At 43.0% G+C, this 25,445-nt stretch overlaps 1 protein-coding gene across 4 annotated transcripts in view; it reads right to left on the bottom strand.

Moving 5' to 3' along the window:
• The window catches only part of LOC140731478 (arf-GAP with SH3 domain, ANK repeat and PH domain-containing protein 1-like), a 424,608-nt gene that overhangs the window by 67,783 nt on the left and 331,380 nt on the right, over positions 1–25,445 (bottom strand). For all 4 annotated transcript variants that reach the window (XM_073052979.1, XM_073052971.1, XM_073052959.1 and 1 more), the window contains exons 19-20: positions 13,235–13,421; positions 1,924–2,009 (exon numbers count right to left, since the gene is read on the bottom strand). In XM_073052979.1, the coding sequence (XP_072909080.1) occupies positions 1,924–2,009; positions 13,235–13,421 (273 nt within the window). The remainder of the gene's footprint in view (positions 1–1,923; positions 2,010–13,234; positions 13,422–25,445) is intronic.

The raw sequence follows: 25,445 nt of genomic DNA on the forward strand, positions 1-25,445 counted from the left end.
TGCAGACACCTAGTGCAGATAATGGATAATCTTCAATTTCATTGTAATATTCAAGCTGATTGTAGATACCTTCAAACTCTTTGTAGATCCTAACTTGTTGGGAGTAGTGAAATCATTCCATTTTCATTCCCAGCTATTTCTGGCATCTCCAATCCTGAATGCTTGAAACCAGTGATCTAAACAATTCTGAATTGTCTTACTGCATATTTCTTGCAAACTCTCAATGACAAACTTTACTGCCTGTACTGCTTTTTGAATCGACCTCTGTAGGCTGAAATGGATAACATAACACAAGTACACGCGGCCCACTCTATTTAAAAATTGTTTGCTCTAAGCACAGTGTAGTGTCTAATGGAAACACAACTTCAAGTGACGTACACTAGTTAAAGATATTAAGCAACAGACTCTTGTGCCAATAAATGGCATAATGGCCCAGATAAATAAAGGGAATCCCAGCTACAGTTGCAAGAAAACTTTTCTGAACTCTTTGCAATTACAGTCGGCCCTCCTTATCCGCAAGGGATTGGTTCCGAGAACCCTCGCAGATACCAAAATTCGCAGGTGCTCAAGTCCCTTATTCAATCTGTCGCAATGCGGTGGACATTAGGACCCAGCAGCAGAGAATCTACAGTGTTTCTGTTCATTAAAATAATCACAATAATGATTGAAAATAAAGTGGAAATCATAAAGCGATCGGAAAGAGGTGAAATGCCATCGGTCATTGGAAAAGCGTTAGGCTACGTCAGTCAACAATCAGAACAATTTTAAAGGATAAAGTGAGAAAGGCCCTGCCCTGATGAAAGCTACAATTATTACTAAGCAACGCAGTGGTTTAATTATTGGGTTTTGGATCCTCCACATCAACCCGGCACGGTGGAGAGCGTGCTCGGAAGTGATCTGTCATTAGATCGAACTCGGGAACTTCCCAAGCCCGGCGCTGAAACATACGTTCTTAAGTGTTTTATATGCATAGAAAGGTAAAATATATACTATACACGAAGACAAATGTTTGACTAACTGACACTAAATAATACCGGATGTACCTGTTCCGACTTACTTAGTAAGAGAACTTCTGATTTTTTTCGATCCTGATCCACAATAACCCACTCACATCCTCCCGTATACTTTAAATCATCTCTAGATTACTTATAATACCTAATACAATGTAAATGCTATGTAAAATAGTTGTTATACTGCATTGTTTAGGGAATAATGACAAGAAAAAAAAGTCTGTACAAGCTTGAACAACAAGTGCTGGAAGAGCACTTCTGGGTTTTCCTGATCTGCGGTTGGTTGAATTCGCGCATGCGGAATTCGCGGATAACGAGGGCCGACTGTACCCGTTTCTCTGCATTAATTACTCAGAAAATGTGGTCTGATCTTCATCTAAGTCACAGGCTGTCCGGGCCCTGGAGCAGCCAAACTATGATGCTCCTTCCACCATGCTTCACAGTTAAGATGAGGTTTTAGTGCTGGTGTGAAGTGCCCTTTTCCCTCCAAACATAGCATTTCTGCCAAACATTTCAACTTTTGTCTCACCTGACAACAGACCATTATACCAGAACCATTGTGGATTATGATCTTTTGCAAACTTGAGACGCATAGCAATGTTTTTTATGGAAAGCAGTGATTTCCTTCGTGGTTTACTTCCATGAACACCATTCTTGCTCAGTGTTCTTCTTACAGTGGACACATGAACCGAGACTTCTAGACTTAGATGAAGATCAGACCACATTTATGCATAATTGATGCAGAAAACCAGGTAATTACAAAGGGTTCACAAACATTTTCTTGCAACTACATTTTCTAGATTAGCTTTTGTGCTTTAAGAGTTGTCCCAAATAGGCAGCTGTCCAGATCAACCGATGGCCAAATTAACTATAATCAACTGTAACTAAATTTAACCACTGAATGATTTCCTACCTGTTCTGAACAAGAAAGTCAACTAGGTGGAGAGAAGTCCGGTCAGCAGTTCGTACTGCTAAATGAAGCACTGTTTCTCCTGGCTCCTATGTGAAAATAAAGATTCATATTAATAGTATGATCTTCAAAATACTAATGGCCCCATTGACAACAGGCTCCAGAATTCAACACATAGAATTTTTTCCTTAACAGACTATGACATTTTATAGACTTCTTCTCAAGGAAATTAATGAAAAGGTTCAGTTAGTTATAAAAAAATTATTGCAAAATCAATAAAAACAATGCTGCAATTTTCAATGGCATATTAGCTGTAGTTACTGTCTTGCAAATCCTCTTTTCTTACTAATTTTATGTAGTGGATTGTATTTGTAAGTGGATTGATAATTATTTGAAAGTATGATGAATTTTAAATAAAACTTTTTTGATCCTTCAATTATTATGTATTAAAATGTAGGATTAGCAAATTAATACATTTATATTTCTAATACATTAAATACATTTGTATTCTGTCTGGGTAGCCTCCAACCTGATGGAATGAACATTGATTTCTCAAACTTCTGGTAATGCCCCCCCCCCCACTTCACCATTCCCTCTCTCATCTTATCTCCTTACCTGACCATCACTTCCCTCAGGTGCTCCTCCCCCTTTCTTTCTTCCATGTCCTTCTGTCCTCTCCTATCAGATTTCCTCTTCTCCAGCCCTGTATCTCTTTCACCAATCAACTTCCCAGCTCTTTACTTCATCCCTCCCCCCACTCCTGGTTTCAGCTAGTATTTCTTTCTCCCCTCCCCACACCTTCCAATTCTGACTCATCTTTTTTTCTCCAGTCCTGATGAAGGGCCTCAGCCCAAAACATCGACTATACCCTTTTCCATGGATGCTGTTAGGCCTGCTGAATTCCTCCAGTATTTTGTTTATAAGGTTTTCTATGAAAAAGGCTTCATTCCTACGTATAGTCAGATTATTGTATGTGTAACACGCTGTAAGGTTTCACTATTAAGTCTAATGTAATGGCTTCTAGTTCCACTGCTAAGGAAATTTTTCTGTAGCAGCAATTTTTGGGTTATAGCTAGAGAAAATGGGGTTTTGGAATGCAGTGGCTAGCCAATGAGGAAGCGTTGTTCTTTCTCGTGTGTCTGGAAGCCAGGTTTTTCCTGATCTTTTGCCGGGGAGAGACGAAGAAGGAAGACACGTGTGGAGGGAGTTGGGAGACGACCAGACGGAGTGGACTGGGAGCGAGGGTCCGAAGGTTGGTGATGCTCGGTCGATGGTTGACTAATAGCCGTATCAGTGAGCTCCAACGTGCACTTCTGACTTTTTTCCTTAAAATGGGCCCTTTTTCTTTTTATTTGCTTTACTAACTTTTATTCAGATTAAGATTTATAAAGTTCAAACATTTAATTGCATATGGTGTACTGTCTGATACAGGTTGTCCCCGAGTTACGAACATCCGACTTGTGAACAACTCGTACTTACGAACTGAGGAAGGAGAGCACGGTCCGCCATTTTAAGTCAGATCACGATGCCGTCCACCATTTTAAGTTGTTGCCGTTGACACTGTGTTGAGTGTGTAATTTTGTACTTGGCTTAAACTTTCCTTAGCAAGATTCACCCTGACCCCGCCCCCCCCCTTTTCCGGTCAGCTGGTGGTGCAGTGAGATCAGTGCCGGGCTCGAGAACGGAGGTTCCCGAGTTCGATCCAGTGACAGACCGCTCCCGAGTGCGCCAGATTGATGTCGAGCTCGCAACTTGACCTCATAAAAAAAAACACTGCCACCTCCAGTTTAAATTCCCACGCGGAACATTGTGGAGGATCAAATACCCAAACACAGTACAGCCCCGACTTGTCCCATTTGACCTGTCTCGCATTAGCGCTGTGCCCTAATGCTAACGCGAGGACCTGGGGAATTCAGTGCGGTGGTCCTTAGGACCCAGTGGACCTCAGGATCCGCCGCCCGCAGCGTTTCTATTCCATTGACAGGAAGCGATCACGATTGAAAATAAAGTGGAATAATAAAGCGTTTGGAAAGAGGTGAAACACCATCGGTCATCAGAAAAGCATTAGGCTACAGTCGGTCAACGATCGGAACAATTTTAATGGATAATGGATAAAGTGAGAATAATGGAGCATGTGAAAGGCCCTGCCCTGATGAAAGCTACAATTATTACTAAGCAACGCAGTGGTTTAATTATTGGAATACATACGTTTCTCAAGTGCTTTATTTGCATAGAAAGGTAAAATCTATATTATATACTAAGACAAACGTTTGACTAACTGACGCTAAATAATACCGGATGTACTTGTTCCGACTTATGTACAAATCCGACTTAAAGACAAACTCAGGAACAGAACTCATTCGTAACCCGGGGCCTGCCTACATTTTGAGGTGCAGATTTGTAACCGGGCAATACATCACGCGACATCCACGCAAATGAGATTTCTCAGTTTGGCAGGGCCAGAAGTTGTCTTCCCCTAGACGAACGCGTACTGGCCGAGCCTGATGGTTACATATGTGTAATGCCCTGGTATTCACTGCTAAAGTTGTTGGGTATTTCATATAATGGTCTTTCTGCAGAAGTAGTGGATGAGTGGCAGTACTCTGATAATATGAAAAGACAGTGGCTGGTAGAGAGTCTGAGGGTTATGGCTGCTGAAGTAGTGAGATCCAAAAAGACCCAGAACCCTTTGGCAACTTCCGTTGGCTACATGTGCTAGGAAATGCTTTTGGCACGATAGGAAGCCCAATGGAGCTTATGACAGGGTTTCAGAACGCGTTTCAGAAGGATGAGAAATTTTCCACCTAGAGAGTCAGCCAAGTTGTTTGCGGTGTAGAGGGGCCATTCGAATGGCTGAGGTGAATCAGTTATGAATGGACCAATTGGTGAAAGGCGCAGTCACAGGAAATGATCGCATGGGGTCTCCGAATGTATCATAAGACGCACCCTATTCCCTTGTTTGTTGAGCTGATCAGATAAGTAAGCGAGCAGGAGAATGCGATGGAGAAGTGGGAGGCCTCTGTCAGCAGGGTACAGTCCTCAGTAGTCGCCCCCTTAGCTGAAGTGACCCAATAACCCACAACTGGGGATGTTAAAGGAGCTTATGCCGGATTTGAGAACTGAGGTGTTCTGGTTATCAGTGGGTAGGGCCACGAAGCATGACAAAGCCAACAGGGAGTCGGACTCCCTGAGGGGCGTACTAAGCAGAGGCCTGCTGTTGAATGGGGTCCCGTGAAGGGGGGGGGGGGGGGTCAACCAGTATTGTCTGTTACACTGTGGTGAGGAGGGACACTTCAGGCGGCGTGTGAAGGATGGGAAAAGCTTCGGAAAGTGAGCTGCTGGGTACTTAAGCAGCAGATTAGGAGAGACCCAGTGAGGGGAAGGCCTGGCATCTTGAGGGGAACATATTCCAATCAGAATTCCAAGGAACACACTAAAGCAAAAAACACCATTCCTGAAGGCTTAGTGGGGCCAACTCCAGTGTATCGCTGCAGATCGAGTATGCTCGAGCCAAACTTGACACCGGCTCTCAGGTTACTCTGCTGTACCATTCATTTTACAACCGGTATTTGACACATCTACCATTGACACCACTCAGTGTGCTAGAGATCTGGGCACCTAGTACAGTATGATGGTTACTTGATGCTGAAGTTGAAGTTTTCAGAGGCAGATGTGGAAGTAGCTTGATACTTAGTGTTGGTTGTCCAGACCCGCTCAAGGGTGAAGCTTCAATTCTTGTGGTTACAAATGCTCCTATTGTGAGGAGGCCCGTGGGAGTCTGCAAGAACAGAGTGGAGAGACCTTCCTGAAAACATCGTCCATTCACCCTGTGTTCAGAGCTGCTTTTGAGGAAGTGGGTAGCTGCACTAGGCTGGATGATGAACGAATGACTGTGTTACACTCAGTCCAAACCAATTGTTTGGGGAAGTAGCGAGAATGACAGGAAACTGCAAATTTTCTGGAATGCCAGATGCCGAGGCAGACCACGAAAAGGAGTCCTGCTTACCTGCTGGGGTACTGGTGAGGCCTGAACTGTAGAAGCCCTCAGTTGTACAGGTGAACCGGGTGACAGTGAGTGTCAGGAACGCCTCGGTGAGGGAGCTCACCCTCGGGTGGGGAGGGGGGGTGGCGATGCCAATGAAGCACCTTTTTCCGGTGACAGTAATGTCTAGTGTTCTTGTGAGACAAGTCACAGAGAAACTCTCTCTGGGAAAGGGAAAGTTGACAGCCAAGTCATTCAACTTTGGTGACTCATTGGTACTTGGAGGTTGGAAGAAGAGATTGATAAAGAAGACATTGAAGCTGGAAGATGTCTTTTCTACTGACGAGTTTTGATGTGGGTTGTTCCAAGAGCACTCGCCACACCACCCGAGTGACGAAGGACACCGCGTTCAGAGAAAGGTTGCAGCCTCTGGTGCCTGCAGAGGTACAAGATGTTTGGCAGCAACTGCGGAAACTGGGATCATTACTGAGTGCAGGAGCCCCCGGCCAAGAAGCAGAAAGGGAAGGTATGAATGTATGTGGACCATCAAACTCTGAACCAGTGTGCAGTCCCCGACCAGTACACGGGTCGAGGATGCGTTCGCCTGCCTGAGTCGAGCGAAATGGTTCAGTGTGTTGGACCTGAAGAGTGGGTATTAACAGATACCCACTAGTGAGTCTGTCAAGTCTGCATTCACTCTTCCAAGTGGACATATGAAAGGATGCTCCACGGCTTATCAGGAACCCTGGGTACTTTCCAGCATGTCTTGGAGAAAACTGTGAGGGTTATGAACTTGCTTGAGGTGTTGGGGTACCTGGATGATCTCACAGTGTTCGGGTCCACCTTGGAAGAACATGAAGCGAGGCTACTGAAGGTGTTAGGACACCTGAAAATTGAAGGGTTAAATCTTTCCCTGGAGAAGTGCCAGTTCTGCAAGAAGTCTGTCAACTATGTTGGGCACAGTCTTACGGGATGGAGTAGCTACGGATCCGTCAAAGATAGAGACGGTGATAACATGGCCAAGGCTCCAGACAGTGAACGCCCTACGCTCGTTCCTTTGATTCTGTGGGTACTATCAGAGGTTCGTGAAGGGCTGCTCTAAAGTGAGTCGCCCTTTGAATCAGCTTCTTGGAGAAGTAAGGGAGTAGGGCAGAAGGATGGTAAAGATTATCTTAGCCTTTTGGAGGGAGGTGGGATGCAAAATGTGAAGAGGTCTTTCAGTTGCTGAAGGAGCTGTGCTGGCAAAGCGTCTGTGCTGGCTTTTGCAGACCCGCGGTTGCCATATGTATTGCATATAGATGCCAGCAGAGAGGGCTCAAGGAGTGTTCTGTATCAGGATCAGGGCACAGGGTTGAGTCCTGTTGTGTTTGCTAGCCACAGTCTGTCACTCTCGGAGGAAAACAATCCCACACTCAAATTGGAGATCACTGAAAATGACAGCATTGAAATGGGCTGTGGCGGGTGAGCTAAGAGACTAAGTGCCAGGTTCAAGGTGAGGATGGACAACAATACATTAACTTATATACCGACTTCGGCGAAACAGGATGCCATGGGCTATTGGTGGTTGGCAGCGTTGTCTGCCTATGATTTCAGCCTGAAGTACCAGCCAGGAAGCAGGAACATTGATGCAGATGTGTTGTTCCAATGTGCTTACGAAAGGCTGGACAGGGTCGGAGCGTGGGAAAGAATTCTTGTAACTGGAGTCAAAGCAATGTGCCAGTTTTCCATCATGGGGAAGTCAGAGGCAAGGAAAGGACAGAATGGAGCGGTGGATCATTTGGAAGCTTCTGGTTGTGTCATTCCACAAGCTTACCGCAACCTGACCGCTCTGAATACAAAGCAGTTGCCCAAGTTGAGTCCCAGGAAAATGGCTGCCACTCAACAAGATGACCCTTATATAGGTACCGTTCGGTCAGCAGCTGGCCCAGATTGGAGTTGAGGAACCAGATTCTGTACTGAGTCAAACCTCCTCCAGACTGGCCTCGGTGTTCCTAGCTGGTTCTGCCGGAGAAATATCGGAGGATTATGTTGAAGTTACTTCATGATGATTCAGGTCATTCGGGGATTGACAAGACCTATGGATTGGACCGGGATTGGTTCTACTGGCACCAAATGAAGCTGGAGGTCAAAGAGTACAACAAGTCGTGCATTCGATGTATATGGAGGAAGATGCTGCCTGCGCGGGCAGCTCCCTAGTCCCACTTGCAGAGTGCGGGGCCACTTGATCTGGTGTGTATGGATTTCCTATCAGAGTCTGATTCCAGCAACACGGCAAATGTCTTGGTTATTAGTGATCACTACACCAAATACATGCAAACCTTCCCTATCAAGGATCAGAGGACGTCCACCATGGCCATGTTATGGGAAAACTATTTTGTTCATTATGGCCTCCGCAGGCGGATACATGGCGATCAGGGACGGGATTTCAAAAGTAGGCTCAAACATGAGTTACTGAGCATGATTGGAGTCGAGATGTCGAGGACTATGCCTTATCACCTGCAGGGCGATCCCAAGCCAGAGAGGTTCAACCGGGCATTGCTAGACATGCTCGGAACTTTGGAAATCAGCAAAAGCAGGTGGAGTCAACATATCGGACATCTGCTCCACAACTACAACTGTACACAGAATGAAGCTACTAGGTACTCGCCCTATTACCTGATATGTGGGCGTGAAGCGAGGTTGCCTGCAGATCTCTGTTTTGGGACTGGTGGGGAAGATTTGGCACAGAATTATGAATTATGTGTCTGATACGAGGAGGGAACTGCATAGGGCTTATGAACGAGCCGAGGTCTCTGCTACCAAGCAAATTCAAGGAAATAAGAAGAGATATGATCAAAAGGTTAGGTTCTCCCTACTGATGCCTAAAGACTGAGTCCTCATAAAGATTTTGGGGCTACCTGGGAAGCATAAATTAGCTGATCGCTGGCCAGCTATGCCCTATGTGGTGGAGTCAGATGCCAAACGTATCAGTTTCAGGGTGAAACCAGAGGATGGAAATGGACCAGTCAAGATTCTCCACTGGAACCACCTTCTACCTCTGGGACAAGAGGTACATGTTGACCCTGAGCCTGACCTGGACTTTACACCTGTGATGGACGTGGAAGAACCGGAGGACAAGCAGTGGAAAAGACTAGACTGAACTTAACGTCTCCATCTGAATGTGCAATGTGCAATTTACAGTGATTTTTAATAAATAGTATATACAGTAAGATATACCTGGATTTACACCTGGATCTGAGATCCTGGCATCACAAAATTCCTTTGAAACTTTGTGTTATTCATGAAGGGATGATAAACTATTTCAAAGTCATGAGGGCATGACGATTTTTGGAGGGGGGAGAATGTAAAAGTTTCACTGCTAACGTTGTAGGATATTTCATGTAATAGTCTTTCTGTAGAAGTAATCTTTGGGAAGTGAACCATCCAATCAGGGGATGTTTTGTTTTCTGTGACTGACACCATTGTGAACTTGGGTCCTTGTTTGGCTGGAAAAAATGAGGAAGGTGCAGGACATGTGTATTCCAAAAATGAAGAAATACTCAAATGGTAAAATAGTACAACCGTGGCTGACAAGGGAAGTCAAAGCTATTGTAAAAGCTAAAGAAAGGGCAAATAACAAAGCAAAAATTAGTGGGAAGGTAGAGGATTGGGAAGTTTTTAAAAATGTAGAGAGCAAGCTAAAAAAACCATTATAAAGGAAACGATGAAATATGAAAGCAAGCTAGCAAATAATATCAAAGTGGATAGTAAAAGTTCTTTCCAGTATGTTAAAAATAAAAGAGAAATGAGAGTGGATATAGGACCGTGAGAAAATGAGGCTGGAGAAATACTAACGGGGGACAAGGAGATGGCTGCTGAACTAAATGAGTATTTTGTGTCAGTCTTCAATGTGGAAGACACTAGCAGTATGCCTGATGTTGTAGTGTGTGAAGGAAGAGAAGTGGGTGCAGTTACTGTCACAAGAGAGAAAGTGCTCAAAAAGCTGAAAGACCTAAAGGTACATAAATCACCCAGACCAGATGAACTGCACCCTAGGGTTCTGAAAGAGATAGCATTAGAGATTGTGGTGGCACTATAAATGAACTTAAAAAAAAATCACTGGAATCTGGCATGGTGCCAGAGGACTGGAAAATTGCAAATGTTACTCCACTCCTTAAGAAAGGAGGAAGGCAGCAGAAAGGAAATGATAGACCAGTTAGCCTGACCTCAGTGGCTGGGAAGATATTAAGAGTCAATTGTTAAGGATGAGGTGATGGAGTACTTGGCGACACAGGACAAGACAATACAAAGTCAGCATGGTTTCCTTCAGGGAAAATCCTGCCTGACGAACCTGTTGGAATTCTTTGAGGAGACTACAAGTAGGATAGATAAAGGGGATGCAGTGGATATTCGGATGATATGTTTGGATTTTCAGAAGGCCTTTGACAAGGTAACTCTTATCAAGTTAAGAGCCCATGGTATTACAGGAAAGTAACTAACATGGTCAGAACATTGGCTGATAGGTAGGAAGCAGTGAGTGGGAATAAAAGGATCCTTTTCTGGTTGGCTGCCGGTGACTAGTGGTGTTCCACAGGGGTTGGTGTTGGGACCACTTCTTTTTAAGCTATATGTAAGCGATTTAGATGATGGAATTGATGGCTTCGTTGTCAAGTCTGCAGATGATACAAAGATTGGTGGAGGGGCAGGTAGTGTTGAGGAACCAGGTAGGATGCAGAAGGACTTAAGACAGAATCAGAATCAGGTTTATTATCACCGGCATGTGACGTGAAATTTGTTAACTTAGCAGCAGCAGTTCAATACATAATCTAGCAGAGAGAAAAAATAAAAAAACATAATAATAAACAAGTAAATTAATTACATATATTGAATAGACTATTAAAAAATGTGCAAAAACAGAAATACTGTGAATTTAAAAAAGTGAGGTAGTGTCCAAAGCTTCAATACCCATTTAGGAATCGGATGGCAGAGGGGAAGAAGCTGTTCTTGAATCACTGAGTGTGTGCCTTCAGGCTTCTGTACCTCCTGCCTGATGGTAACAGTGAGAAAAGGGCATGCCCTGGGTGCTGGAGGTCTTTAGTAATGGACGCTGCCTTTCTGAGACATTGCTCCCTAAAGATGTCCTGGGTACTTTGTAGGCTAGTACCCAAGATGGAGCTGACTAGATTTACAACCTTCTGCAGCTTCTTTTGGTCCTGTGTAGTAGCCCCTCCATACCAGACAGTGATGCAGCCTGTCAGAATGTTCTCTACGGTACAACTATAGAAGTTTTTGAGTATATTTGTTGACATGCCAAATCGCTTCAAACTCCTAATAAAGTATTGCCGCTGTCTTGCCTTATTTATGACTACGGTACATCAATATGTTGGGACCAGCTTAGATCCTCAGAGATCTTGACACCCAAGAACTTGAAGCTGCTCACTCTCTCCACTTCTGATCCCTCTATGAGGATTAGTATGTGTTCCTTTGTCTTAACCTTCCCTAAGTCCACAATCAGCTCTTTCGTCTTACTGACGTTGAGTGCCAGGTTGTTGCTGCGGCACCATTAGATTAGGAGAATGGGCAAGAAAATGGCAAATGAAATATGATGTTGGAAAATGCATGGCCATGCACTTTGGTAGTGGAAATAAATGTATGGACTATTTTCTAAACAGGGAGTTTGTACTCCTTCCCATGTTCCCACATTCTTATTCTGGTTTCTTCCCCCTTCCTTTCCAGTCCTGAAGTGTTTCAGCCTGAATCATTGGCTCTTTATTCAAAATGCATTTATTATCAAAGAATGCATAAATTAAACAACCTTGAGATTTGAAATAATATCTAGTGCTTTCCCAGCGTATATAATGAATAAACTCTTCTTGGGCTTCCAGCCGGGTACAGGTATTGATTTTAACCGGCGTTTTGATGACAAACTCTGCCATCCTTATCAGGGATGATGCTTGGGCATGTCAAGTAGTATTTATACTCCCAGGGTCCATCACTCCTGATTGGTTAGTCCTCAACCAATCAGGTTTCCGCTGTTCCACCTTGTTTACAATCAAATTCCAGTTCAAACTTAGATCAAGACCTTTGTCTTTATTAAAATTCTTTTCCTCTAGTTTTATTTCAAAGGCTTCCTTCACCACGCAGTCCCAGAAGCCTTTGAGGCTCTTTACAGTTTTGTGCTGAAGTCAATCCTATGGCCATTGCGAATGCGATGTTCTACTACTGCTGGTTAATACCATCCACAAACCTGTAATGAAGCTCAAATCACAGCTTATGCGGGTCAAGGTGACCTGGGACTCAGGATGGCTGGAGTTTACAGGATTCCCTGTGAATGCAGAGCAACATATATTGGCTAGACGGGACGCATGGTGAAAACCACATCAAGGAGCACATGAGGTGTATTTGTTTGGGTTACCCAGAGAAATTGTTGGGTTAAATTGTCCAAACCTCGCATTAGGACCTGGGCCTCGCCGTGGCGAATTGCTTCGGACATAGATTCCACTGCCAAAGAAGCCATTCTCAACCTCTCCAAATCGGCTCGGCGCTTAGAATGATCCACCCTCACACCCGGGCCAGCTGGATGGGCATCAGAACTCCTCTGTCCAGTCTTCTCCCCTCCGAAAATATTCATTCCAACTAGTGTGGCTCCAACTCAAAGTATGTCAATTTCGCTCACCTCTTCATTGCTTATGCTGATAATTTACCACAATTTACTTCTGAACTACCAGTAAAATGTCACACATCTTCAGAAGTGCCAAACTTAACCAGATGTTATTCATTTCCATGCCAGTGAAATACATTTTAACTGCAGCTATTATTGATTATGTTTCTTAAATAGTCTCACAATCATTTCCTCACACCTGCTTTAATCTTTAGAGGTGCCAGAAGAAATGAAAGAGATCAGGAAAAAGTATTTTCATGTAGAGGAAAGTGAAGTATTTTTGGCTTATTAACAGACAAATAAGTTACAAACCTATCTTCCAGGGCAGTAACCCTTACCTAATCTGTAATGCTTAGCATATAGCTATTGGAATTCAGAGCTGGAACTCTGTCTCTTCTGACCAGGATTAACAAGGACAGGTTAAATTCTGCACATGGTGCCACATAGCAGTAGGATGCTCTGACTCAGCCCTAGTTGATAAAATATATATTTTTTTCTATCTTGCTGAATGTCTATTATTTCATGTAGAGTGAAATAGGTTTGGAGATGCCTGTGTACTGGGCCAAGTTGAAATGTATATAAAAAATAAAGTTTACTGATCAAACTTAAAATGAGTTACAAATCATATACGTACTTGCTGTATACAATGAGAGATACAATTCCAGGAAGGTAAAAAAGTTAATATTTCTCACCTGGCCAAAATCAGGTAGTGGTTCCATTAGTTCAACTCCCTCTGCATAGACTTGAATTAGTGCAAGTAAATCTCTTGATTTCACAGATTCTAACAACTCATTCATCTTAGCTGCAGAAGAGTTGCACAATCTTCTGGCAAACTTATGATCTACATACTTTGCATGAATGTATTCTTTACGTGCAGTCCTGTTTAAAGAAAACAAAATTATGCAACTGAAAAATTCACAATTTTTTGAAAAGACAAAATAAACATCCAACAACTAATTGATATTCCACTGACCATTTTCATATAATGCTAGAGTTATGGATATTCCACAATCTCTAACAAGGTGCTCATGCAGTTTGACTGCCAGTGATAAGATTTCTCCTGATTTAATTACAATTGAACACTCAGATTTATTGAATGAGAAAATTTTCATGTAACTGCCAATGAGCAGTTCTGTATTGAAACCATGCACACAGGATTATTTAAATCCTGTCGTCACCAACAGGTTGGAGCAATTTCACATCTTCTGTAAATTCTCCAGAAAGGAGCACTGACTCCAACTAGGCAGATATGCTTGAGATTTATTTCCAAGCATTTGAACGGGAACCCAAATAAGTAACCTAATGTTAAATTTCCAAGGAGTACCAAATATTACCAATTTAATCAACATGGAGACAACAAGCCTAATCTATGCTATTAAGGTTAGTTTTTAAATCATTTGCAAATTTAAATGGTGAAGAGTTCAGCTTGAACACCTACTCCTATGTAGTGATGCTTTGGATTTTAGAATTAGATTTATTAACAGAATCAGAATCAGGTTTATTATCACCAGCATGTGACGAGAAATTTGTTAACTTAGCAGCAGCAGTTCAATGAAATACATAAACTAGTAGAGACAAAAAAATAATTAAAATAAAAAATATATTAAATAAACAAGTAAATCAATTATGTATATTAAATAGATTAAAAAACCTGCAAAAACAAATACTGTATATTAAAAAAAAGTGAGGTAGTGTCCAAGGATTCAATGTCCATTTAGGAATTGGATGGTAGAGGGGAAGAAGCTGTTCCTGAAATGCTGAGTGTGTGCCTTCAGGTTTCTGTATCTCCTACCTGATGATAACAGTGAGAAAAGGGTATGCCCTGGGTGCTGGAGGTCCTGAGTAATGGACGCTGCCTTTCTGAGACACTGGTCCCTAAAGGTGTCCTGGGTACTTTGTAGGCTAGTACCCAAGATGGAGCTGACTAGATTTACAACCTTCTGCAGCTTCTTTCGGTCCTGTGCAGTAGCCCCTCCATACCAGACAGTGATGCAGCCTGTCAGAATGCGCTCCAAGGTATAACCATAGATGCTTTTGAGTGTATTTGTTGACATGCAAATTCTCTTCAAACTCCTAATGATGTATAGCTACTGTCTTGCCTTCTTTATAACTACATTGATATGTTAGAACCAGGTTAGATCCTCAGAGATCTTAACACCCATGAACTTGAAACTGCTCATTTTCTCCACTTCTGATTCCTCTGTGAGGATTGGTATGTATTCCTTTGTCTTACCCTTCCTGGAAGTCCACAATCAGCTCTTTTGTCTTACTGATGTTGAGTGCCAGGTTGTTGCTGCGGCACCATTCCACTAGTTGGCATATCTCACTCCTGTACGCCCTCTTGTCACCACCTGAGATTCTACCAACAATGGTTGTATCGTCAGCAAATTTACAGATGGTACTTGAGCTATGACTAGCCACACAGTCATGTGTATATAGAGAGTAGAGCAGTGGGCTAAGAACACACTCCTGAGGTGCGCCACTGTTGATTGCCAGCGAGGAGGATATGTCATCACCAATCTGCACAGATTGTGATCTTCTGGTTAAGAAGTCGAGGATCCAATTGCAGAGGGAGGTAGAGGTCCAGGTTCTGCAACTTTTCAATTAGGATTGTGGGAATGATGATATTAAATGCTGAGCTATAGTTGATGAACAGCATCCTGATGTAGGTGTTTGTGTTGTCCAGCTGGTCTGAAGCCGTGCGGAGAGCCGTTGAGACTGCTTCGCTAACATGTAGTGAAGTTTGTTGCTATCGCCGTTCCCCTCAACAATACGTATACCTTTCCGGATATCGTTGATTTACGACCTACCACGTGGAAGCTGCAGTGACCGGATCTCTGGCACTGAATCTGGTGCTACAGCTCATAAGAGAAGAGAGGTGAAGAAGACTGCAGTAGTGATAGGAGATTCCACAGTTAGAGGAATAGAGACAATAGAGATACCTGGATGGTATGTTGCCTCCCAGGTGCCAGGGTCAGAGATGTCTCACATTGTGTCCATGCCACTCTAAAGGGGGAGGGTTAGCAGCTGAATCATGGTACATATTGGCACCAATGACACGGGGAGGAAAGGTGAGGAGATCGTGAAGAGAGATTTTAGAGAACTAGATAGAAAGCCGAAAAGTAAGATGTCTAGGGTAGTAATCTCTGGATACTGTTTGTACCACGTGCCAGTGAGGATAAGAATAGGATGATTTTGCAGATAAACTTGTGAAAGGGGCAGGTCTTCAGATTTCTCAATCATAGGGATCTCTTCTGGGGAAGCTACAATCTGTTCAAAAGGGAGGGGTTACACCTTAACCTGAGGGTGACCTTGCAAGCAAGTTTGGTACAGCGATTCTGGAGGGTTTAAACTAATTTGGCAGGGGGATGAATAATGGAGTGATAGTGCTGAGGATGGGGTAGTTGGTTTACTAACAGAGGCAGTGTGTAGTAAGAATGCTAGCAAAGACAGGCTGATGAACAGTCAAAATTGCAGTCAATGGAAGGAGTTGCAATGTAAAAGGGAGTCAAGATTGAAAAGGGTGATGCATACAGGACTGAAGGTGTTATATTTTGAATATATGGAATAAGGTAGATGAACTTATAGTACAGTTACAAATTGGAATGTATGATGTTGTGGGCGCACTGAATTATAGCTGAAAGAAAATTATAGCTGGGAGCTTAACATCCAAGGATGCACATTGTATTGAAGGACAGGCAGGTAGGCAGAGGGGTGGGGTGACTGTTGGTAAAAAAAAATGAAATCAAATCATTAGAAAGAGGTAACATCATATCGGAAAGTGTAAAATTGTTGAAGGAAGAGCTAAAAAAACTGTTTCAATATGCAGTTAGATTGGTAAAATAAAGTTGATGCTGGACCCTAAAAGGGTAAATTTGTAGAATGGATCTGAGATGGCATTTTAGAGCAGCTCATGGTTAAGCCCACCATGGAATGAGTTATTCACAATTGGGTGTTGTGCAATGAACCAGAACTGATTAGAGAGCTTAAGGTAAAGGAACACTAGGGGTCAGTGATAATATGCTCATAATATTCTTTCATAATATTATAGAATTCACCCTGCAATTTGAAGAGAAGCTAAAGTCAGATGTAGCAGTATTGCAATGGAGTAAAGGGAATTATAGAAGCATGAGAGAGGAGCTAGCCAAAACTGATAGGAAGGAAATACGAGCAGGCATAACAGCAGAGCAGCAATGGTTGGAGTTTCTGGGAGCAATTCGGAAGGCATAGAATGGATTTGCCCCAAAGAAACAGCAGTATTCTAAAGACAGGATGATGCATCCTTGGCTGATGAGAGAAGTCAAACAAAGAAAGGGCCTATTTATGTCTGGAACGCCTAGGGGCGACTCGAGTAGCAGCAGTACTCTCAATGGATATGGTTAAATATTCCTGTTTCAGCTTGATACAGCTAAAAAGCTCAACTGCTTCCAAGGTCAGTACAGTCAACAAAGATGTCTTAATGCACTTAAGCAAACTATTGCTGCTTAAAACTGATGGAAACAACACCAATTGTGGTCAGAAGCACCCATGTAGGATACCTCAGAGGAAGCGAGGGTGCAGAGCAGGTTTACAAGTGCGTTTAAGGAAATGGGGTTTTAAACTCCCTATACTGACCATCTCGCTGGCAAGCATGCAGTCTCTGGTGAATAAAATCGATGATCTTTGAGCTAGGGTGCTGAATCAGAGGGACATTACGACTGTGTCTCTCCTTTGCATCACGGACTCTTGGTTAACTCTTTCCGTAACGGGTGCAGCGATTCAGATCGATGGGTTTACTATACACCGTCAGGATAGATCTATAGAGTTTCTCAAATGCAGAGGTGGAGGAGTATGCCTCATGATTAACTCTTCTTGGTGCGCAAATATATCAGTGCTGATCCAATTGTGCTCACCAGAACTGGAATCTCTAGCAGCTAAGTGCTGTCCTTTTTACCTATCACGGGAGCTCTCTGGAGTCATTTTGCTAACAGCATACATTCCACCTTAGGCCGATGTCAATCAGGCTTTCGATGATCTGAGCAATGGGATCAACATGCACCAAACACCTAACACCTTCACCATCATTTTGGGAGATTTTAACCAGGCCAGTCTGAAAAAAAAATCACTAAGCAATTACCATCGACAGATCACTTTCAATACCAGAAGAAACAACACACTGGACCATTGCTACACCACCATCAGGAATGCCTACTGTGCTATTCCATACCCTCACTTTGGGAAGTCTGATCACCTGGCTGTACTTCTACTCCAGTAGAGGCAGAGACTGCAGACTGCAGCACCAATAGGTCTGGACAAGGGAAGCACAGGAGCGCCTACAGGACTGCTTTGAATCAGTGGACTGGACTGTATTCAGGGCTTCATCTTCGAACCTGGATGAGTATGCTGCAGTTGTTACCGATTTCATTAAAACCTGTGTGGATGAGTGTGTGCCTACAAAGACTTACTGTACATTCCCAAACCAAAAGCCGTGGATGAACCAGGATGTACGTCGTCTGCTGAAGGCTAGATCTGTGGCATTCAAGTCTGGTGACCCAGGCCTGTACCAGAAAACCTGGTATGATTTGCGGAGGGCTATTTCCAGGGTGAAGAGACAATTTCAAACAAGGTTGGAGGTGACATCAGATGCACGGCAACTCTGGCAGGGTTTTCATGACATCACTTTCTACAAAGCGAAACCCAATAGCATGAATGGCCGCGATGCTTCACTAGCACATGAACTCCATGCCTTCTATGCCTGCTTTGACAAGGAGAACAGAACTACAGCTGTGAAGATCCCTGCTGCACCTGTGATCAGAGGCTGATGTTAGGCTGCCTTTAAAGAGAGTGAACCCTCGCAAGGCAGAAGGTCCCGATGGAGTACCTGGTAAGGCTCTGAAAACCTGTGACAACCAACTGGCGGGAGTATCCAAAGACATTTTCAACCTCTCACTGCTGCAGGCAGAAGTTCCCACTTGCTTCAAAAAGGCAACAATTATACCAGTGCCTAAGAAGAACAATGTGAGCGGCCTTAAGGACTATCGCCCGATAGCACTCACAACAATAGTGATGAAATGCTTTGAGAGGTTGGTTATGACTAGACTGAACTCCTGCCTCAGCAAGGACATGGATCCATTGCAATTTGAAACAATAGGTCATCGACAGACACAATCTCAATGGCTCTCCTCGCGGCTTTAGACCACCTGGACAACACAAACACCTAAGTCGGGATGCTGTTCATTGACTATAGCTCAGCATTTAATATCATCATTTCCACAACCCTGACTTAGAAGTTGCAGAACCTAGGGCTCTGTATCTCCCTCTGCAATTGGATCCTCAACTTCCGAACTGGAAGACCACAGTCTGTGAGGATTAGTGATAACATACACTCCTCGCTGACGATCAACACTGGCGCATCTCAGGAATGTGTGCTTAGCCCACTGCTCTACTCTCTGTTTACACATGACTGTGTGGCTAGTCATAGCTCAAATACCATCTGTAAATTTGCTGATGATACCAACCATTGTTGGTAGAATCTCAGGTGGTGATTAGAGAGTGCACAGGAGTGTGATATGCCAACTAGTGGAGTAGTGCTGCAGCAACAACCTGGCACAACGTCAGTAAGATGAAACAGATGATTGTGGACTTCAGGAAAGGTAAGACTAAGGAACACATACTAATCCTCATAAAGTGATTAGAAGTGGAGAGAGTGAGCAGTTTCAAGTTCCTGGGTGTCAAGATCTCTGAGGATCAAACCTGGTCCCAAAATATTGATGTAGTTACAAAGAAGGCAAGACAGCGACTGTATTTCATTAGGAGTTTGAAGAGTTTTGGCATGTCAAGAGATACACTCAAAAACCTTGACAAAGGTACTGTGGAGAGCATTCTGACAGGCTGCTCACTGTCTGGTATGGGGGGGCTACTGCACAGGACTGAAGGAAGCTGCAGAGGGTTGTAAATCTAGTCAGCTCCATCTTGGGTACTAGCCTACAAAGTACCCAGGACACCTTCAGGGAGCAGTGTCTCAGAAAGGCAGCGTCCATTATTAAGGACCTCCAGCACCCAGGGCATGCCCTTTTCTCACTGTTACCGTCAGGTAGGAGGTATAGAAGCCTGAAAGCACACACTCAGTGATTCAGGAACAGCTTCTTCCCCTCTGCCATCCGATTCCTAAGTGAACATTGAACCCTTGGACACTACCTTACTTTTTTGAATATACAGCATTTCTGTTTTTTTGCACATTTTAAAAAATCTATTCAATATAAATATACTGTAAATGATTTACTTATTTATTAATTATTTTTATTTTTTCTCTTCTATATTATGTATTGCATTGAACTGCTGCTGCTAAGTTAACAAATTTCACGTCACATGCCCGTGATATTAAACCTGATTCTGATTCTGATAATATAGCAAAAATTTCAATATGCAGTTAGATTGGTAAAAGAAGGTTGATGTTAAATGATTGGGAAGATTTTAAAAACCAAAAGAAGGCAACTAAAAAGTCATAAAGAAAAAGGCTGAATACAAAGGCAAACTAGCCAATAGCATTAAGTCAAGTCGTCACTTTTATTGTCATTTCGAACATAACTACTAGTACAGTACATAGTAAAAATGAGACAATGTTTTTTCAGGACCATGGTGTTACATGACACATTACAAAAAACTAGACTGAACTACGTAAAAAACAACACAGAAAAAAAATACGCTAGACTAGACCTACCCAGGACTGCATAAAGTGCACAAAAACAGTGCAGGCATTACAATAAATAATAAACAGGACAATAGGGCAGTAAGGTGTCAGTCCAGGTTCTGGGTACTGAGGAGTCTGATAGCTTGGGGGAAGAAACTGTTACATAGTCTGGTCGTGAGAGCCCGAATGCTTTGGTGCCTTTTCCCAGGTGGCAGGAGAGAGAAGAGTTTGTATGAGGGGTGCATGGGGTCCTTCAAAATGCTTTGCGGATGCAGCGTGCAGTGTAAGTGTCTGTAATGGCAGGAAGAGAGACCCCGATGATCTTCTCAGCTGACCTCACTATCCGCTGCAGGGTCTTGCGATCCGAGATGGTGCAATTTCCGAACCAGGCAGTGATGCAGCTGCTCAGGATGCTCTCAATACAACCCCTGTAGAATATGATGAGGATGGGGGATGGGAGATGGACTTTCCTCAGCCTTCGCAGAAAGTAGAGACGCTGCTGGGCTTTCTTTGCTATGGAGCTGGTGTTGAGGGACCAGGTGAGATTCTCCACCAGGTGAAAACCAAGACATTTGGTGATCTTAACGATCTTGACCGAGGAGCCGTCGATGTTCAGTGGGGAGTGGTCACTCCATGCCCTCCTGAAGTCAACAACCATCTCTTTTATTTTGTTCACGTTCAGAGACAGGTTGTTGGCTCTGCACCAGTCCATTAGCCGCTGCACCTCCTCTCTGTAAGCTGACTCGTCGTTCTTGCTGATGAGGCCCACCACGGTCGTGTCATCGGCGAACTTGATGATGTGGTTCGAGCTGTGTGTTGCAGCACAGTCGTGGGTCAGCAGAATGAACAGCAGTGGACTGAGCACGCAGCCCTGGGGTGGGGGGGGGGGCCCGTGCTCAGTGTGATGGTGTTGGAGATGCTGCCTCCGATCCGGACTGACTGAGGTCTCCCAGTCAGGAAGTCTAGGAACCAGTTGCAGAGGGAAGAGTTCAGGCCCAGTAGGCTCAGCTTTCCAATCAGATTCTGATACCAAAAGTTTCTTCAGATACATGAAATGTAAAAGAGGCGAGGGTACATATCAGCCCGCTGAAAAATGATGTTGGAGAGGTAGTAATGTGGGACAAGGAAATTGTGGAAGAACTGTAAAAGCATTAGTCTTCAATGGGGAAGACACTAGCAGTATACTGGACATTCCAGTGTGTCAAGAGGCAGAAGTGAATGAAGTTGTCATATCTAAGGAGAAGGTACTTTGGAAACTGAAAGGTCTGAAGGTAGGTAAGTCACCTGGCCCATATGCTCAGGGTTCTGAAAGGGGTGGCTAGAGAAATTGTGGAGGCATTAGTAATGATCTTTCAAGAATCACTTGATTCTGGCATGATTCCAGAGGACTAGACAATTGCAAAGGTCTTTCCACTTTTCAAGTAGAGACAGGCAGGCAGAAGAAAGAAAACTATAGGGCAGTTGGAATACAGTGTCAGGAAGTGTATGGCCATGCACTTTGTTAGGAGAAATAAAAGTGTAGACGATTTTCTAAGTGGAGAGAAAATTCAAATATCTGAGGTGTAAAGGGACTTGCGAGTCCTCATGTAGGATTCCCTAAAGGTTAATTTACAGGTTGAGTCAGCGGTAAGGAAGGCAAATGCCTTCCACAATCCCTCCAGTCACTTCATTTAGAAAGAACTACAGTATAAAAACAAGGCTGTAATGTCGAGGCTTTATAAAGCACTGGTGAGGCCTCACTTCAGAGTACTGTGCACAGTTTTGGGCTGCTAATCTAAGAAACGATGCGCTGACATTGGAAAGAGTTCAAAGGAGGTTTACAAAAATGATTCCGCAACTGAAAGACTTATCATATGAGAAGCTTTTGATGGCTCTGGGCCTGTACTCGCTGGAATTCAGAAGAATGAAAGGGGGATCTCATTGAAACCTATCAAATGTTGAAAGGCCTTGATAAAGTGAACGTGGAGAGGATGTTTCCTAGGTGGGGGAGTCTAAGAACAGAGGACACAGCATCAGAATAGAGGGACATCCATTTTGAACACAGATGAGGAGGAATTTCTTTAGCCAGATAGTGGTGAATCTGTGGAATTCGTTGCCATGGGCAGATATGGAGGCCAAGTCATTGGGCATATTTAAGGCAGAAGTTGGTAAGATTCTTAATGAGTCAGGGCATGAAGGGAGAAGGGAGGAGATTGGTGCTGAGAGGGAAATGGATCAGCCATGATGAAATAGCAGAATGTAATGCCATTAGGCTTTACAATTCTACCGCCAGGACTTAAGAACTTTTTAAAAGCTATTATTAATGCTTTTTGAGATAGTGATTTAGATGCATATCATATTTTTTTTACTGAGTTAAGTATTGTATGTAATTAGTTTTGCTACAACAAGTGTATGGGACATTGGAAAAAAGTTGAATTTCCCCATGGGGATGAATAAAGTATCTATCTATCTATCTATCTATCTAACAAACTTGATGGGACAAATTGCTTAATTTTGCTCCCATATCTTATGGTCTTATGGTATTGCGGCAGGAGAACAGTACAATATATTAAAACTGATATATATTACAAAAAGAACAATATACAGTAAACACAAAGTACACTGCAGATGCTGGGGTCAAAGCAACACGTACAACAAGCTGGAGGAACTCAGCAGGTCGGGCAGCATCCGTGGAAACGAGCAGTCAAAAATTTTATGCACCCTATATTTTTTAATATAAATTTTGAGATGTTTATTTTTTGTCTTCTGCATTAATGCATTACTAGAAAAGGGTAAGTTTAGATTTCCAAACATTCATTTTCCAAAAAAAATTAAATGTTATTGAGAAAACTTTGCATTTTGTTAAAAGATTAACATATTAAGTAATAGACCACTTTTCAAATAAAAACTTGATGACTTTGTAAGTATAATAAGCTCAGTGCATAATTAAACAAAGATAACAAACAGGTGCTAATGATCAACGACATAATGAGTTGAATGAACTAAACTGATTAACTGTAACAGAAACAGATGTAGTAGAAAACAAACTGGGCGGGATAACTGAACAAAAAGGTGAGGGTGTAGCAGAACTAACAGTTTATCATCTTCAAATCATCAATTCTTACACCATGGCAAGAGTAAGCATAGCAACATGACGCAAGCTGGTCATCCTGACAGCAAGGTCTCTTGCAAGTAGAATTTTGTGGCAGACACAAGTTTCAAGACGTGCTGTCCAGCTCTTCAGAAGAAGCACAAAGGAACAAGCGAGGCTGAGGACCAGAAATGCAGTGGTCGGCCATGGAAACTGAGTGCAGCAGATGAGTGATACATCAAATCGACGTCCCTTCTAAAATGGAAGAAATCCAGCACTGCTATCAGTTTTGAACTCTCAGAAACCACTGGAACCCAAGTACACTCCAGAGAAGTCTTGTCAGAAATGGTCTTCATAGAAGAGTTGCTGCCAAAACCAATACCTCCAATGTGAAAACAAAGCCAAGAGACTCATCTCTGCACTAAAATACAAGGACTGTGGTACTGAACAATGGTAGCAAGTACTCTGGACTGATGAGTTAATATTTGGCACAAACAGGAGATCGTTTGACCACAGAAGTGCTGGAGAGCGTGGTTGCAGCCAACAATGAACACTGCAGAGGCTCCCTGCAAACTGGGTTCAGTATTTCTGTAAATGGAGTTGGTGATCTGGTCAGAATTAATGGAATTCTCAATGCTGAGATTCTCATCCATCAAACAATACCATCAGGGGAAGTGTCTGATCTGTCCCAACATCATTCTGCAGCTAGGCAATGACCTCAAACACACAGCCATGGTTATAAAGAACTATCTTCAGCAAAAATACAAAGTTCTGCAACAGGTGGTATGGTCTCCTCAGAGCCCTGATCTCAACATCATTGTTGCTGCCTGACATAACCTGGAGAGTCAGAAGCAGGGAGACAACCAAGGTCTGCAAAACAGTGGCACATTCTCCAAGATGCTTGGACAACCTACCAGCCAATTTTCTTAAAAAAACTGCACAACAGTGTAACTAATAGGCCTGATGCAGTTTTAAAGGCAAAGGGTGGTCACACCAAATATTGATTTGATTTAGTTTTTTTTACTCTTTACCACTCTTTTATAGCAATTTTTTTGATACTTAGAAACTTTTCATTATTTTTGAAAGCATCTTTGATTTACAGATTTTTGAACATTTGTTCAGTGTGTATATAAGAAAATAAACGAAGTAGTGCAAAAAGAAAACAAAAATAGTGAGGTAGTGTACATGGGTTCATGGACCATTCAGTAATCTGATGGTGGTGGAGAAGAAGCTGTTCCTAACATGTTGAGTGTCTCTCTTCAGGCTCCTGTACCTCCTCTTTGATGGTAAGAGGAGAGCAGTCCACAATGATGAACGTCATCTTTTTAAGGCATTGCCTTCTGAACATGTCTTGATAGTGTGGAGGCTGGTGTCCATGATAGAGCTGGCTAAGTTTGCATCCTTCTGCATCTTTTTCCTATGAAGTGGCCTCTCCATACCAGAAGGAGATGCAGCCAATTAAAAAGCTCTCCATGATACATCTGTAGAAATTTGCTGGAGTTGTTGGTTAACGTACCAAATCTCATCAAATGCCAAATGAAATACTGCCACTGACATGCCTTCTTTGGACCTGCATCGATATGTTGGGCCAGAATAGATCTTCAGAGTTGTTGACACATAGCAACTTGAAACTGTTCCCACGGCTGAACCCTCAGTGAGGATTTCAGAAGCATCATGAGTATGGCTAATATAATCTGGATCAGAACATACCCACTGAAGAGATCTAATTAAAAACCATTCAAAGTGTGGAGAAAGCATAAGGATATTTCAACAAATTTTGCCACATGGCAGACAGTCAGGTCTAATTTCAGCTGCAATGTTCCCACTAGAGATAATGCAACAATGGAGGGTTTGATAGCTTTATACGTTGAGAATAAACATGAGTTTGGTACTCGCCGGAGCTTAGAAGAATGAGGGGGATCTCACTGAAACCAACCGAATATTGAAAGGCTGAGTAGAGAGGATGTGGAGATGATGTTTCCTACAGTGGTGGAGTCTAGGACCGGAGGGCATAACCTCAGAATAGGATCTTTAGAACAGAGATGAGGAGGATTTTTTTTTAGCCAGAGGATGGTGAATCTGTGGCACTGATTACCATAGACAGCTGTGGAGGCCAAGTCATTGGGTATACTTAAAGCAGAGTTTGACTGGTTGACTGATATGG

The sequence above is a fragment of the Hemitrygon akajei genome, chromosome 1, assembly GCF_048418815.1.
Source record: "Hemitrygon akajei chromosome 1, sHemAka1.3, whole genome shotgun sequence".
NCBI lineage: Eukaryota > Metazoa > Chordata > Chondrichthyes > Myliobatiformes > Dasyatidae > Hemitrygon > Hemitrygon akajei.